Source organism: Scyliorhinus canicula, chromosome 8 (genome assembly GCF_902713615.1).
Source record: "Scyliorhinus canicula chromosome 8, sScyCan1.1, whole genome shotgun sequence".
NCBI classification, from domain to species: Eukaryota; Metazoa; Chordata; class Chondrichthyes; order Carcharhiniformes; family Scyliorhinidae; genus Scyliorhinus; species Scyliorhinus canicula.
In genome coordinates, this window is record NC_052153.1 from 187,639,368 (window position 1) to 187,656,321 (window position 16,954).

Genomic DNA, 16,954 nt, shown 5'->3' on the forward strand with positions numbered 1-16,954 from the left:
AGGCGGCAGAGAACCTGGGAGGGTTCCAAAAGCCACGGTGCAGGTCTCTGGCGCTCGCTGCGCTGCTCTTTTTGATGTTTCACGCCTCTCTGATTAGCTGGTCTGCTCTATCTCCAGTCTCTGGTGTTCTGTGAGAGAAAAGCTGCAAGTCTCCTTTGGTAGGGGCGAACTTTGCTGATCTTGTGCTTCCTCTGCAGTGGGGCAGCACTTCTCAGGAGTGCCAACGCCTGGTGGGCCCCTGATTGAGCCTGGCCACGCCCATCCCCTTGATGAAACAGTTGAGGTATGAGAGTGTCCAGAGGGGCGGCCTGGGTGGCCTCCCAGATGGCTAGAGGCCTGCCAAGCAATCACAGGACACGTGCAGCACTCAGCAGTGTGAGCAGCCAAGAGCCTGTTAGTAACACCAAAGGGGTGCATTTAAAACACATACTGGAGCAATGGCGGTCTGAGCCAGGCCATCTCGAAGGAGACACCCAGGGACACCAAGTCGTTCCCCGCTCCTGGCCCCGGCCCAGGCAACCAGCCACCAGCAAGCCCAACAATTTTCAAGAGGTTTTCAGAATTTTCAAGGGGTTTTCAGTGTTTTTTAACCTCCTGCTGCCCCTCCGTAGCCAAGGCGCCCAGACCCCGCTTGTCAATACTTGCACTAATACGAGACATTTGCCTAAGAGGGGCGGAGCATCGTGGATGGGTCGAGCATGAAGTATCCAAGCCGTTAATGATATTAAAATCCATGCAAATGAGGGTTTTGGGTGGATCCGCCAGCACAAGACGTAAACATCAATATTGCCCCAGCAAAGGAACGGAGCATGGAGTCGGAATTGGTGCTCGGCACAAACCCCAATTTTTGGATTACCCACGATTCTCTGCCTGATCATGATTCGCGTTTCCAGTGTCGCGAAGTGGAGAATTCAGCCCGAGGTATTGGATAGGGTTAGAGTTGGCTGTACTTAAAATTGATCAGGTAGGGCAGCACGGGGGCGCAGTGGTTAGCACTGCTGCATCACGGTACTGAAGTTCCAGGTTCGATCCCAGCTTTGGGTCACTGTCGGTGTGGAGTTTGCACAGTCTCCCCGTGGTTGTCTGGGATTCGCCCCCACAACCCAAACATGTGCAACTTACGTGGATTGGCCACACAAAATTGGCCCTTAATTGGAAAAAATGAATTGGATACTCTAAAAAGAAAAAAAAAACATTGATCAGGCATCGGGACCCGATGAGGTGCATCCAAGGTTAATGTGAGAAGTGAGAGTGGAAATTGCAGAGACACTGGCTATATTTTTTCAGTCTTCCTTAGACTCCGGCGTGGTATCAGAGGGCTGGAAAATTGCAAATGTTATACACTTTTTCAAGGAAGGATGGAAGGATAAGCCCAGTGACTACAAGCCAGTCAGTTTAACTTCAGTGCTGGGGAAACTTCTCAAAACATTGATTTGGACAAAGTTGATAGTTACATGGACAAATGCTGGTTAATTAAGGAAAGCCAGCATGGAGGGGTCTGGACAGAGTAGATAGGGAGAAACGGTTCCCATTCAAGAACGAGAGGGCAAAGGTTTAAAGTAATGATCAAAAGTGATATGAGCAGAAATCTTTTCACACAGCAAGTAGCTAGGGTCTAGAATGAGAGTGTGGTGCAAGTAGATTCAATTGAAGCTTTCAAAGGGGAATTAGGTTGTTATTTGAAAAGAAAGAATGTGTAGAGTTACTAGGAGATGGTCTTAGAATGAAACTGGGTGATATGCTCATTCAGGGAGCTGGTGAGAATGGAAATAGGTGAGATGCTCATTCAGGGAGCTGGTGAGAATGGAAATAGGTGAGATGCTCATTCAGGGAGCTGGTGAGAATGGAAATAGGTGAGATGCTCATTCAGGGAGCTGGTGAGAATGGAACAGGGCGAGATGCTCATTCAGAGAGCCGGTGTGGATCGATAAATCCAATGGTCTCCATTTTCTGCACCATACCAATTCTGCGATTCAGTGCTCCCCCTTCACTGTTATTTTCCTGCCATTTCAACATCCATTTTCATTTGTGCCTATTTTCCAATCTTCACTGCCACTCATCTAAGGTGTGCCCAACTCTTAACTCAACCCCGCCATCAATAGAGCCCTTACCCACACCTTCCTTCATACCATGTACAGTGCAGTTTGACATACCTTGTCACCTCCAACCAGGAAGAGGTCCACGGCTGCCAACTGAATTTGCATTTTTTCACAGAGCTCCGTCAACAGTTCTCTTATAGAAACGCCAGCTTGGATCGAAACTTTGTGCAAGGAACCATCTGGCAGAGTCAGGGTGCAGTGTTTTGAAGGCTTCTCTCTCTCTGCTGCAGGCACTTTCATGGGAATATACTTTTGGAAAAAGAAGATCTTTGATCAGGCTGGATTACTGAAAGAACAACAAACTGGAAAACAATTGATACGGTTGGATCCTAAATCAGTATTACTCCCTTATCGATAAAACCTTATTTTTAAATACTTTTTTCAGCTTTACAATAAAAGGTAAAATTAAAACACAATCAAACAATATCCGCAAAAATTGTTTTGCAAAATAACTAAGAAGTAGTCAAAATATAAGAGCAGTAAAAAGTTTGCTTCCTATTTTAGAATATGTGCGTGCTTTGAGCCAGCTAGTTGACTTTTTTTTTAAATGAAGCAAAACATTTGGTAGACTGTTGAGGTTGTTTTTTTTAAAACGCACATGCATAATCTCAAACTACATTTTATTTATCAATCCACTGTCTTATGAGAGTCAGTTTTATCCATCACATTTCTCCCTCCCTTCAGCTCTGAAGGAGAGTCATACAGACTCGAAACGCTAACAGCTTCTCCCCTCACAGATGCTGCCAGACCTGTTGAGATTTTCCAGCATTTGCTGTTTTGATTGCACATTTCCAGCATATCCAGTATTTTTGCTTTTATTAAAATTCTCACTACCAGCTCTCCAATCCATTCTCCAAATTCAACCATTGCCTCTACAATCTTTCAACGGCTTTTAAAAAATATGAAGTAATATGATAATGATTTGCCAGCATCAATTAAAAAACAGGCAACTATGGGCTGGAGTTCTTTCACGGAGCCCCGCGCACCCAGCAGTAAAGTCAGGGGTCAACCTGCTTTCTCATGGCACGGGAAACCCCAACCTGATTTATAGGCCATCGGACTGCTCAGTAGATCAGTTTATGGCTTAATTCCACCCCCATCTGGGAGAAAGTCCGGCCTCTGAGAGCGGCCAGTCAATACGATAACTGGCTTCTCACCGTTAACAGCAGCACCCCTTGCGTGGGAGTAGGATCGGCTGGCGTGGCTGTGGGGGCGTGCGGGATAATAATTGGGGATCATCATCTGGAGGGGCCACTGAAAACAGGGTGCCTGAACAGGACACACACAGCAGTCTGCAGCCAGACTGCCAGTTCACAGTGTGGTATGCTCCCCACCACACATCCCCCAAGACAGAAGTGGCAGTGGGAGACCCTTAACTGGCCACTTAAGGGCCTCCACTGACCCAATTAAGAACCGCCTCAACTATTCTTCAGATGTAGACGGAAAGTCCAACATTACTCCAGATCTTTTGCTATTTGAAAGTCTGTTCCTGGGGTGGCTGCAAAATTCCAGTCTACGTGTCTCAATAATATTGGATCAAATCATTTCACATGGAAAATAAAACACTTCAATTGGACATCAGTTTAGAATCAGGCTGCCAAATGGCACAGAGGAAGGCCATTCACCTCATTAAATCTATGCTGTGAACACTCATCACCGAGTATTCCAGTCAGTCCTATTTCCCCATCCTATCCCTGTAACTCTGCTATTTTAGTTCCCACAAGTGCCTATTCAATTTCCTTTTGATATAATTGATTATCTCACACATCAGGAGCTACACTGCAAAAACAACACACCTCACTACCCTCCAGCCAAATCAGAGGCACTGCCCGCCATCACCGGGAAACTTAAACCATTTTCCAGCCAGGAAACCCCACCGACAAGGAGACGGAGAATCGTCAAGACAACCATCAACAGGGTGTTTTGGAGGAAGATACAACTCTCCTCCCCCCACAGGATAAGGGAAACCTCCAGAATTAAGTCAGAGCATGTATCAATGCCTCACCTACCCAGGTAAAAGAAACCCCAGAAAGTCAGCAACACCAGGATCAGCCTTAAGGATTCCTACGTCACAACACAACAAACCTCATTCCTCGCCAACCAAATCAGAGGCACCATTCAGGCTCCACCATCACAGGAAAGTTTAAACCACTCTCCACCAAAGTGACCCCACCAACCAGGAGGAGAATCGTCAATACACCCATCAACAGGATATACCAGGGTAAAATTCTCCTCCTTCCAGAGAGGATAAGGGACGCCCTCAGAACCAAATCTAACAAATCAGTACACCACCTACCCAAATAGAGAGGAGACCCCAGAGACAGAGAGAGAAAGGAACACCAGGATTAGCCTACAACACGGTCTAGCAATATACACTTAAAAGGTTACCAGGAACAGAACAGCAGAACCTCGAATGAAACAGAATACTGCCCCCCTGGGTTGCCCAGGCCTCAAGGAGAAGGACAATTTGGAAATCCGGATCGAAGAACACTTGGGGGAGGGTGACCTACTCCTCCCATCCAGCCTAATCTCCAACCGAAGAAAGACTCCTAACAAGCTGAACCGATGCACTCAGTCTCGCACTCAGCCCCACAGCCAGTAGATCATTACATCCCCAGGGGAACCAAATCTCGAGAAGGAAAGTCCAGAAGCCCCCAGAATCTCCAGGGGAGTGTCACCTACTCCTCTGCCCAATGTGCTCTCCATCTGACCCAGATAAACTTAGTTACAGCTGCACAAACCTGCACAATTGAGCTAAACTAGGATCAACGACATAGGAACATAGGGCATAGGGCATAGGAATTAGGAGCAGAAGTAGGCAATTCAGCCCTTTGAGCCTGCTCCGCCATTCAATCAAATCATGGCTGATCTGTTCCTGGTCTCAAAGCCACCTCCCTACCTGTTCCCCATATCCCATTAACCCATTTTTAAAATCAGAAATATATCTATCTCCTTCTTGAAACCGTTTAATGATTCAGAGTCCACCACATTATGGGGCAGCGGGTTCCACAAATTCACCACCCTCTGCGAGAAGTAGTTCCTCCTCATCTCAGTTCTAAATCTACTGCATCTCAACCTATATCCGTGACCTCTTATTCTAGACTGCCCCACAAGGGGGAATATTTGGTCTAAGTTTACTTTATCAATCCCTTTTAGTATTTATACACCTCGATCAGATCCCCTCACATCCTTCCAGCAGGTATAAGCCCTAATACGTCAACCCTTTCATCCCCAGAATCAATCTGGTAAACCTCTGAACTGCCTCCAATGCCACCACATCCTTCCTCAAATAAGGAGACCAAAACTGGACACAATACTCCAGATGTGGTCTCACCCACACCCTATACAATTGCAACAACACTTCTCTACTTTTATACTCCAGTCCTTTTGCAATAAACGCTAACATTCCATTTGCCTTTTTAATTACATGCCGCCCACCTTGTTGAAAGGTTACATGGGGTTATTGGGTTCCGGGGATGGGGTTATTGGGATAGGGTAGGGTTGTGGGCCTAGGTAGGGGTTCTTTCAGAGGGTCGATGCAGATTTGATGGGCCAAATGGCCTCCTTCTGCACTGTAGTGATTCTATTATTCAAACCATCTTCACCTCAGCACCATTGCTGCAGATAGGGGTGTGTATGACACTTCACTTCCTGAAGTCGAAGGAGAGATTGTTATTGTTGCACTATGCCACTAGGTTCTCCATCTCCCTCCTGTACTTTGACTTATCATTGTTTGAGATCCGAGCCACTCCAGTCGTGTCAGTGGTGTCCAGTGGTGGGCCCACAATTGTTCACAATTTACATAGATGATTTGGAGTTGGGGACCAAGGGCAATGTGTCCAAGTTTGCGGATGACACTAAGATGAGTGGTAAAGCGAAAAGTGCAGAGGATACTGGAAGTCTGCAGAGGGATTTGGATAGGTTAAGTGAATGGGCTAGGGTCTGGCAGATGGAATACAATGTTGACAAATGTGAGGTTATCCATTTTGACCCTTTTTGCCCGATTTCTGGGGTTATTTGGTCGACAAATCTTACCAATATGAAAGTAGAAGGAGCCTATTGTTGAAAAAGGCTGGAAGTAAGAAGTCTGAGGGTGGAATCGCTTCAAAAAACTTGGGAGGTTTTGCATGGCATAGTGGTTAGCACTGCCATCTCACAGCTCCAGGGGCCCGGGTTCAATTCTAGCCTCGGGTGTCTATCTGAATTGAGTTTGCACTTTCTCCCCTTGTCTGTGTGGGTTTCCTCCGGGTGCTCCGGTATCCTCCCACAGTCCAAAGATGCGCAGGTTCGGTGGATTGGCCATGCTAAACTGCCCCTTCGTGTCCAAATGGTTAGGTGGGGCTACTGGGTTATGGGGATAAGATGGAGGCATGGGTTTAAGTAGGGTGCTCTTTCTATGGGCCAGTGCAGACTCGATGGGACAAATGGTCTCCTTCTGCACTGTAAATTCTATGATTCTATGGTGGCAGCGGTTCTGGTGTTTGCGGCCGCCCTGATCACAGCAGACATGCTAACTGGGGTACTGGTAACTGAATTTGGAAAGAATTTCAAGTTCAGTTGGAGTGATGTTTGAAACCCTCTGTAAATCGACTGAAGAGGTGCTGGGTCCTATCCGAGAGAAGTTGCACAGAATTTCAGAAGCTGTGAAGGAACATGGTGAGGTGCTGAAAAGGGTTGAAATGGCTCTGTTGAGGCACAGCGAACCAATCACCTCACTGGAGGCCGAAATCTCGTTGGTGGCGGAGAAAAATAAAAGTCTGAGGGTGAAGGTGGAACCTGAAAACCGGTCGAGGAGACAAAACCTCAGAATCGTGGGGTTGCTGGAGGGTGTGGAGGCCCGAGTTATATTGTGTATTTGTGCCGATATTTAAGGTGATGGGAGAGGGTGGACTGTCATCCCTTCCAGAGTTGGACAGGGCCCACTGAACACTTCGACAGAAGCCTTGGGCGAATGAGCTACCACGTGCAGTTATCGTCAGATTCCATTGCTTCCAGGAGAAGGAGCGGGTCCTGAAGTGGGCCAAGGAGAACTGTGATCCGAGGTGGGAAGGGAGCCTCATTAGAATTTATCAGGATGTCAGAGTGGAGCTTGCAAGGAAGCAGGCGGCCTTGAATAAGGCTAAAGCAGCATTGTACAAGAGTGGAGCGTGGTTTGGAGTGGGGTACCTGGTGAGGCTGTAGGCAACTTTCGGATCAAAGGACTATCACTTCGACACTTCAGAGGAGATTGAGGTCTCTGGTATAGAGCATGGACTGGGATCAAGTGAAATGGTCTGTGTGTGTATTTTTATGGTTGTTTATGGAAGGGGTTTACTGTATATATTGTTATGTATGTATTCTTGGGATAGAATGGGAGCATTTTGCATTGTGGGGGATGGGAGGTTAACTCTTCTGAGGGATATTGTTTAAGGTAGTATTTTTTGCAAACATATGGCTCCCAGTGGGATTTTGCTCTTTTTAAGAAATGGACTTTCAGAAGGCCAGCGACAAGGTCGTACATAGCAGATTACTATGTATAGTTAAAGTGTATAGGGTTGCAGTTAGTGGCTTGAGATGCATAGAAGACAGACCGGAAGCAAAGAGTTGGAATAAATGGGTCCTTTTCCGAATGGCAGGCAGTGACAAGTGCGTAGCACGGGTATCTGTGATAGATCCCAACTGTTCACATTATTTATTAATGACTTGGATAACGGAACTAAATGTATTATCTCCAAATTTGCAGATGATACAAAGCTGTGTGGGAGAATGAGCTGTGAGGAGGATGCAGAGATGCTACAGCAGGAATTGGACAGGCTGAGTGAGTGGCCGCATGCATGGCAGATGTAGTATAACATGGATAAATGTGAGGTTATTGGCTTCGGTAGCAAAAATAGGAAGACAGATTATTAATTGAATAGGTGTAAATTGAGAGAGGTGGATACTCAGCGAGTACTTGGTGTCCTCGTGAATTAGTTGCTGAAAGTAAGCAGGCAGGTAAGCAGGCAGTAAAGGAGGCAAATGGTATGTTGGCCTTCATAGCGAGAAGATTTGAGTATAGGAACAGAGATGCTTTACTGCAATTGTATAGGGTGAGGCCATACCTGGAATAATGTGTGGTTTTGATGTCCTTGGGCGAAATTCTCCGACACCCCGCAGGGTCGGAGAATCGCCCGGGGCCGCCGAAAATCCCGCCCCCGCCGTGGCAGAAATTCTCTGTCACCCGCATGCGCGAACCAGCGAAGGCCTTTCGGCCAGCCACGGGCGTCAAAGGCCGTTGTTTCCAGTTTTGCCGCCAGTCGGCGTGGTGCCAACCGCTCCGGCGCGGGCCTAGCCCCCAAAGGTGCGGAGAATTCCACACCTTTGGGGAGGCCCGACGCCGAAGTGGTTGGCGCCACTCCCCTACGCCGGGACCCCCCGCCCCGCCGGGTAGGGGAGAATTTCGCCCCATATCTGAGGAAGGATGTTCTTGCTATGGAGGGAGTGCAGCAAAGGTTTATCATAGAATTTATAGTGCAGAATTTATAGTGCAGAAGGAAGTCATTTGGCCCATTGAGTCTGCACCAGCCCTTACAAAGAGCAGCCTATTCAAGCCCAATTATCTACCCCACCCCGTAACCCAGTAACCCCCACTTAACGGGCGAGATTCTCCACAAATGCGGAGAGTCGTAAAGGCTGCCGTGAAAGCCTTCACGCCCGTTCCCGGGACCCGATTCTCCCCCCCAATCGGTTGATAAATTGCCCTTAGTGTCCAAAATTGCCCTTAGTGTTGGGTGGGGTTACTGGGTTATGGGGATAGGGTGGAGGTGTTGACCTTGGATAGGGTGCTCTTTCCAAGAGCCAGTGCAGACTCGATGGTCCGAATGGCCTCCTTCTGCATTGTAAATTCTAATTCTAAATTCTATGTTTTTATGTAAAGTGCTTCAAATTTCTCAATATTAAATTCCACCTGACACTTGTTTGTCCATCCTGCTAGCTTATCTATGCCCTGTTGCAGTTGTATATCATCCTCATTGGTTGTTATATCTAAAAATTTGGCAAATATACAAATTTTATTCTATCCCATTATCTAGGTCATATCAAAAAAGCATTGTTCTCAGGAATACCACTATCATGATCTAGTCTGCAAAACATTAATAGGGCCATAGAGTACATGAGCAGGGAGGTTATGCTGAAATTATACTAGTTAGACTTCAGATGGATTATTGGGCGCAGTTCTGGGCACCACACTACAGGACAGATGTTAAACACATTGGAGAGAGTGTATAATGTTTACAAAGATGGTTCCAAGGAAGAGAAACTTCAGTAAGGAGGACAGATTGGAGAGGTTGGATTCACTTTGGAGAATCGTAGAATTATAGAATTTACAGTGCAGAAGAAGGCCATTCAGCCCATCGAGTCTGCACTGCCCTTGGAAAGAGCATCCTATTTAAGCCCACAACTCCACCCTATCCATGTAACCCAGTAACCTCTAACCTTTTAGGGACACGAAGGACAGTTTAGCATGGCCAATTCACCTGACCTGCACATCTTTGGATTGTGGGAGGAAACCGGAGCACCCGGAGGAAACCCATGCACACACGAGGAGAACGTGCAGACTCTGCACAGACATGACCCAAGCCTGGAATCGAATGTGGAACCCTGGAGCTGTGAAGCAACAGTGCTAACCACTGAGATGAAACGAAAAGGAGATTTGATAGAGATGTTCAAAATCATGAGGGGCTGGTCAGAGTAGATAGGGATAAACTGCTCTCGCTCGTAAAAGGATCGAGAACGAGAGGGCACAGATTTAAAGTGATGTGATAAAGAAGTAAATGCGATGTGAGAACTTTTTCACAGTGAGTGGTTCGGGTTTGGAAATCACTGCCTGCAATTGTGGTGGAAGCAGGTTCTGTCGAGGCAGACATTTATGTCGTACTTTGTCAAACACATTATCAAAAAGTCCACATAGACATAATTCACAGTCTTCAATTCATCAACTTTCTCTGCTACTTCATCAAAAAGTTCAAATGGATTAGTAAAACATATTCTGCCTCAAAGATTTATGTGTACAGGACATTCAAGATTAAGGTTATCCCTGAGGAAGTGGAAGTTTAGTTCTAAAAGAAAGAAACCTCAGCTTTTTTACGCTGTTCTTTTTTCAGTGACCCCAACCTCCTGGTCTTCTCTTTAAAGATGTTGACTCCTTGCTGGGTTTTAGCTCTTAAGTTTTAAAATACTTCCAGAACCTCCCCCAAGTGAGCATTTTACTGTCAGTTTAGTTGGCAGTTTGACTATGGTTCCAATCCCATCATTACCTGAAACCCAGCGAAGTGAAAACTCCCAACGAGAATCACTACAGGCAACAGGAAGATGAACTTTGGATGAATGTGCTCTCCCTGACATAATGCGGCTGAGGGCAATTTCAGTTCTATTTTCCTTTAGTTACTGCATGTTACACTGACTTAAACCAGCATACCTCATCCCAAGTCCTTTTGAAATAAATATAAACATGTTCCCTCCTGTAAATGACCTGGAGTTAGTGAACCTCTATTAAACAAAATAAATGTTTTCAAACAGTAGTCTAGGTTCAGATCCTCCAGTATCATCACTTGTGAGCTGTGGGACTACACCCATATTTCTGTTTAGTTTGTACTAACCTCTTGTTTGTTGTTTCTTGGATAGCCGGAAGCTATCCCTTCTGTGCTAGTGGAAGACGACATGGAGCCAAGTGATTCCCGACGCCACTGAGACAGTCCATTACTTTCAGATAGGTCTAGAAAGTGAAAAAAAAAGAATTATTATTGTTTCAGCATAAAATTCTTCCCTGCAACTGTTTATGTTGTAAAGTAATCTAATGCTGCATAAAATTATGATACCTGCCATTGCTAGAAAGGTAGTAGGCATGGTTAATGTGATGTAGAAAATAGATTGGGGGAAGAGGGGGGAGAGGATTTTCCAGCCCTCTCCTGCTGAAGGGATCTTCATGGCCTACCGACGGCAAGTGCCAGGGCCCGGGGTTCAATTCCCGGCTTGGGTTACTGTCTGTGCAGAGTCTGCACGTTCTCCCCGTGTCTGCGTGGGTTTCCTCCGGGGGCTCTGATTTCCTTCCACAAGTCCTGAAAGACGTGATTGTTAGGTGAATTGGACATTCTGAATTCTCCCTCTGCGTACCCGAACAGGCACCAGAGTGTGGCGACTAGGGGATTTTCACAGTAACCACATTGTGGTGTTAATGGAAGCCTACTTGTGACAATAATGAAGATCATTATTATTAAAGATCGCTGTGGATGCAAACAATGGGAAATCCCATTGACAATTGCGGGACAGGAAGATGACGCCGTTGGGAGGGGGTGAATCCTGCCCATGCATTTAAAAATGGTCATGCCTGAACCATGTTCCATTCCAAATTGAATGGGGGATTTGTTGCAAGGGGAATGGAATATAAAAGTTCTAAATGCATCTCTACAACCCCACACAACCACTCTACAACTTTTATTTTGTTATTTTGTGGAATGTGGACGTTGCTGATAAAGCCAGCATTTATTACCCATCCTCATTGTCCTAGAGAAGGTAGTAGTGAGCCATTCTTCTTGAGCATCTGCAGTCTATTTTGTGCCGATACACCCACAGTGCTGCTAAATTTTCAGACTGAATCTGGCAATAAATACGCCAGTGGTCTACTATATTATCATCTAGTTCCATCAGTACACCAAGAAATTATTGGAAGCAATCTAGATCTGTTCCTTAGAATATCAGCCACATGAGAAGGAAAAAACCTGTCATCAAACCTGAATTAGTGCAGCTGTGGTCTATTTGCTATGTTCTAATTCATCAATAATGTTGTAGTCACTTCCTGTCTCTTGTTCTGTTTCAAGCCTGTATGCTTTCCCTCCTCCCCATTTTCCTGATGTTGAAACCAAGTTGTTTGTCAAATGAGGATGTTTGAACAGTTTAGGCCCATACTCTGAGTTTAGAAGAATGAGAGGAGATCAAATTGAAGTATACAAGATGATAAAAGGTAAGGATAAAGTAGATGTGGAGCAGATGCTTCAATGGGGCATTCTGGAACAAGAAGTTTGAGACTTAAGATAAGGGGGAGCAAATTTAAAGCAGAGTTGAGGAGAGACTACTTCTCCAAAGGGTTGTGAATCTGTGGAATTCGCTACCCCAGAGTGCGGTGGATGCTGGGGCAGTGAGTACATTTAAGGAGGATTTAGACAGATTTTTAATTAATGATGGGTTGAAGGGTTATGGAGAACTGGCAGGACGGTGGAGTTAAGGTGGAGCAGACCTGATGGGCCAAATGGCCTTTTCTGTTCCTATATCTTATGAACTTATTCCACGGTCTCTTACTTTCACAGTTCAAATTTGACGGCTTCTGATCACTAATCCCCAAGTGGGCAGCACGGTGGCACAGTGACTAGCACTACTGCCTCAGAGAGCCAGGGACCCGGGTTCCCTTCCGGCCTTGGGTCACTGTCCGTGTGGAGTTTGCACGTTCTCCTCGTGTCTGCGTGGGTTTCCTACGGGTGCTCCAGTTTCCTCCCACCTTCCAAAGATGTGCAGGTTTGGTGGATTGGCCATGCTAGATTGCCGCTTAGTGTCAAGGGATGTGCAGATTAGGTTATAGGGTTTCGGGGATAGGGTGGGGTGGATGGTGGAGTGGGACAGGGTGGAGTGGACATGGATAGGGTGCTCTTTTGAAGGGTTGGTACAAACTTGATGGGCCAAGTGGTCTCCTTCTACACTGCAGAGATTCTGTGATTATTTCCTTTCCTTTTTGGTATCCTGCACATTGGGCCTTGGCCACCATGGATTCTCAATCACTAAATTGCAAACGTTGAGGTGAAATCCAAGCTTATTGAACCTTCCCTACTCTAATTCTGTTTTTCGGCAGGAAATAAATCTGTGTGACTCTTCCCCCTACAACAAACAACACTTTTAATTGCAGCTTGACACCCAATCTAACTGATAAATGGCAGAATAGACTAGAGGGGCTGAATGGCCTCCTCCTGCTCATATCTAATAAATCCTACTTAAGTTATTTCATCAGGTCTCCTACACTTTTCGACTTTATCACTGTACTGTGAAGCAGATCATATCGGCCCTTTATCTTGATCTCAGCAAAAATGAGACATCTGCTGAATCTTAGCTCTAAACAGAAGGGGCGGGATTCTCGGCGGCAGGCCGTTCGCTGGCGGCGGGATTCTCCGGCCTCCCAGCCGCGTGTTTCTTGGCAGCAGGCCGTTCGCTGGAGGACAGACTCTCTGCCCCCACCACGTCAATGGGAATTCCCACTGAAGTCACCCCCCACGCTGCTGGGAAACACGGGAGCGGGTGCGCTGCAGTAGGGAATGCGCTGCGAGTGGGAATCCTGCTGATGTGAACAGGCAGAGAATTCCGGCCTATAGTTAACGTTTTCAAAGAGTGATAGTTACGGTAAACATTGCTGAAGATTAAAAAGGACCTGCAAAGATGGAACACACTCCCGCTCTCCCTCGCGGGGAGAGTCCAGACGATCAAAATGAACGTACTGCCCAGGTTCCTTTTCCTGTTTAGATCCATTCCGATCTACATCCCCAAGGCCTTTTTCAAAGCGCTGGACAAACATATCATGGCGTTCGTATGGGGGGGTAAAAATGCTAGGATCCCAAAGAAGGTCATACAAAAAACAAAATCCAGGGGGGGGCTAGCCCTCCCGAATCTACAATTCTACCACTGGGCGGCAACAGCCGAGCGAGTAAGGGGATGGATCCAGGAGCCAGAAGCCGAGTGGGTGCGTGCGGAGGAGGCCTCCTGCATGGGAACCTCCCTCCGGGCCCTCGCCACGGCAGCACTCCCATCCCCACCCAAAAAACACTCCACCAGCCCAGTGGTGACAGCCACCCTCCAATCCTGGAACCAACTGCGGCAGCAATTTGGCCTGTACAAAATGTCGGACAAGGCTCCCATCTGCAACAACCATAGGTTCAAACCAGCACTGACTGACGCCACCTTCAAAAGGTGGAGGCAGGACGGGGGGACACTGACAGTCAGGGACCTATACACGGACGACAGGATCGCAACACTGGACGAACTGACAGAGAAATTTCAGCTAGCTGGGGGGAACGAGCTACGGTACCTGCAGCTCAAAAACTTCCTACGAAAGGAGACAAGGACGTACCCACAACCGCCACGACAGACACTACTGGAAGACCTACTGGACGCAAGTATCCTAGAGAAAGGGAACTGTAGTGACATGTATGACCGACTGGTAGATAGGGACGACACCGTACTGGACGCAACAAGAAGGAAATGGGAGGACGACCTGGGGATGGAGATAGGGTGGGGACTCTGGAGCGAAGCACTGCATAGGGTCAACTCCACCTCCACGTGCGCAAGGCTCAGCCTGACGCAACTAAAAGTGGTACATAGAGCCCACTTAACGAGAAACCGTATGAGTAGGTTCTTCCCGGAGGTGGAGGACAAATGTGAGCGGTGCCAAAGAGGCCCGGCCAACCACGCCCACATGTTCTGGTCTTGCCCCAGACTTGTGGAGTACTGGACAGCCTTCTTCGAGGCTATGTCCAAAGTGGTGGGGGTGAGGGTGGAGCCATGCCCGATAGTGGCGGTCTTCGGGGTTTCAGACCAGCCAGATCTATTCCTGGGGAGGAGGGCGGACGCCCTTGCCTTTGCCTCCCTGATTGCCCGCCGTAGAATCCTGTTTGGCTGGCGGTCAGCAGCACCACCCAGAGCTGCAGACTGGCTGTCCGACCTCTCGGAATCTCTCCAAATGGAGAAAATCAAATTCGCCATCCGAGGGTCGGACGACGGCTTCCACAGAATGTGGGAGCCATTCATGCAACTGTTCCGGGACCTGTTTGTGGCCAACGTACATGAGGAAGAATAGTCAGGTGGCCAAGAACCAGGGGAAAATGGACGGGAATCGGGGGGAAGGTAGCCGGGGGGAGGGGGGGGGGGGGGGGGGGGGGGGGGGGGGGGGGGGGGGCTACGGGCTCGGTATGGGGGTTTGATGGCAAGCCAAGGCCCCAAAACCAAACTATAAATAAATGCCTATAAACATGTGCCTCGGCCATATTGGGGAATGTAAAATATGTATGCTGGCTAAAGGGGGCGGCCACAATTATTGTTATGAAGATGCTTACCTGTAAATATTCATGTTAAATTTTTGTGTTTTCCTTTTTTTTTCTCTCTCTCTAATAACTTGTAATTTGTCATATATAAAATATGAAAACTCAATAAAAAAACATTTATAAAAAAAAACATTGCTGAAGATTCAACTTATGTATTCATTATAATTCCAAATGAGTGGGGTCTCATTCCTCAACCTATATCTAGCCTGTACCTTCGATTGCTCTCATTGCAGAATTTAAGTGGTTCCTAAATGATTCCAGTTTTTACTTTTTATACCAAGAATAGAGGATTGTGGAAAAGCTCAGCAGATCTGGCAACATCTGTAAGGAGTCAATGTATCGGGTCCTTTTGGCTCCGGTTTCCTCCCACAGTCCAAAGATGTGCAGGTTAGGTGGATTGGCCATGACAGATTGCCCCTAAGGGTGGGTTGCAGGAATAGGACGGGGGATTGGGCCTAGGTAGGGTCTTCCAAAGGGTCAGTGCAGACTCGATGGGTGGAATGGCCTCCTTCTGCACGGTAGGGATTCTATGATTCTGTTCTATGATCTTGAGGGGTCGAATGGCAATGCCCACTCTTATTTCTTAAATTCCCATCTCAACTCCTACAATTTAGTTTAAAGTATCTCACGCATACCTACCTCTTCCACTGTTTTAACTGCCTCATATAGTTCTATGTCTAGGTCTTAGCTGTTTCCGTTCCTCATTTAAAAAGGCCACTTTTCTTCAGTCTTTCCTCAAACTTGCACATTGATACTAGGAGCTGCCTACCCGCCCATGCCTGACCCCACACTAATTTATACCAACAGCACAGGTGGCATCAGCTGCCCACCTGCCAATGGGCCAACTGGGGCCTTTAAGTGGGCAATTAACGCCCTGTCCGAGGGGGTGAAAATCATGCCTCCAGCCTATTAATGGCTAATGGCTGTTAAATTAGTTCAGGGCAGTTCTTACTTCCCTTGGGTGGGCTCCACACATGTCTCTGCAGTCGATTGGGGGGGTGGGGGGGGGGGGGGGCATGATACCTCAGCTTCCATATAATTCAGCCAATGATCCTTAACATTTGAACATCTCTTTTGTTTAAGTGGGACACAATTGACCAAAATACTTGGGCAGCAGTCTGGCCAAAACCAGTTTAACTGGGACTTCCTCTCACCTGTATTCTGCTCCCTTGGCTCTGTACTTGAACATTCTGATGGCTTTGTTGATTACTGCTCTGCATTGGATGGACATGTTCAACATCGACTTGCGATTTTACGATCTCTTTCAATTTAATCCTGAGCTACATCAACATCATTCATAGAATACATGTATTGCTCATTTTTCATTCTAATGTGGAGCACTTTACGCTAGTCACAGAGAATTATGGAATGATACAGGAGGAGGCCCTTTGCGCCTGTGTACTGAACCACTTCCAGCGTTGCGTTTGATAGTGTTGTGTATCACAATCCCACAGCAAATGTAATTATAGAGTCACTTACGGCATCGAAGGAGACCATTTAGCCCTTCGAGACCTGTTTGTGAAATAATCCAGTCAATCCCACTCCCCCACCTAATCCCCGTAGCTCAACAGGTTTATTTCCTTCAAGTGCCCATCCAACTTCCTTTCAAAAACATTGATTACTCATCTCCCACCACCCTTGTGAGCAGCTAGTTCCTGGTAATCAATTAGTGTCACAAGTAGGCTTACATTAGCACTGCAATGAAGCTACTGTGAAAATCCCCTAGTCGCCTCACTCGGGCGCCTGTTCGGGTACACCGAGGGA

At 47.0% G+C, this 16,954-nt stretch overlaps 1 protein-coding gene across 1 annotated transcript in view; it reads right to left on the reverse strand.

The window, feature by feature from the left end:
* The window catches only part of rgs12b (regulator of G protein signaling 12b), a 230,195-nt gene that overhangs the window by 52,915 nt on the left and 160,326 nt on the right, over positions 1-16,954 (reverse strand). Inside the window, 2 exon segments of the mRNA XM_038805850.1 lie at positions 2,154-2,348; positions 10,715-10,830. Of these exon segments, the coding sequence (XP_038661778.1) occupies positions 2,154-2,348; positions 10,715-10,830 (311 nt within the window).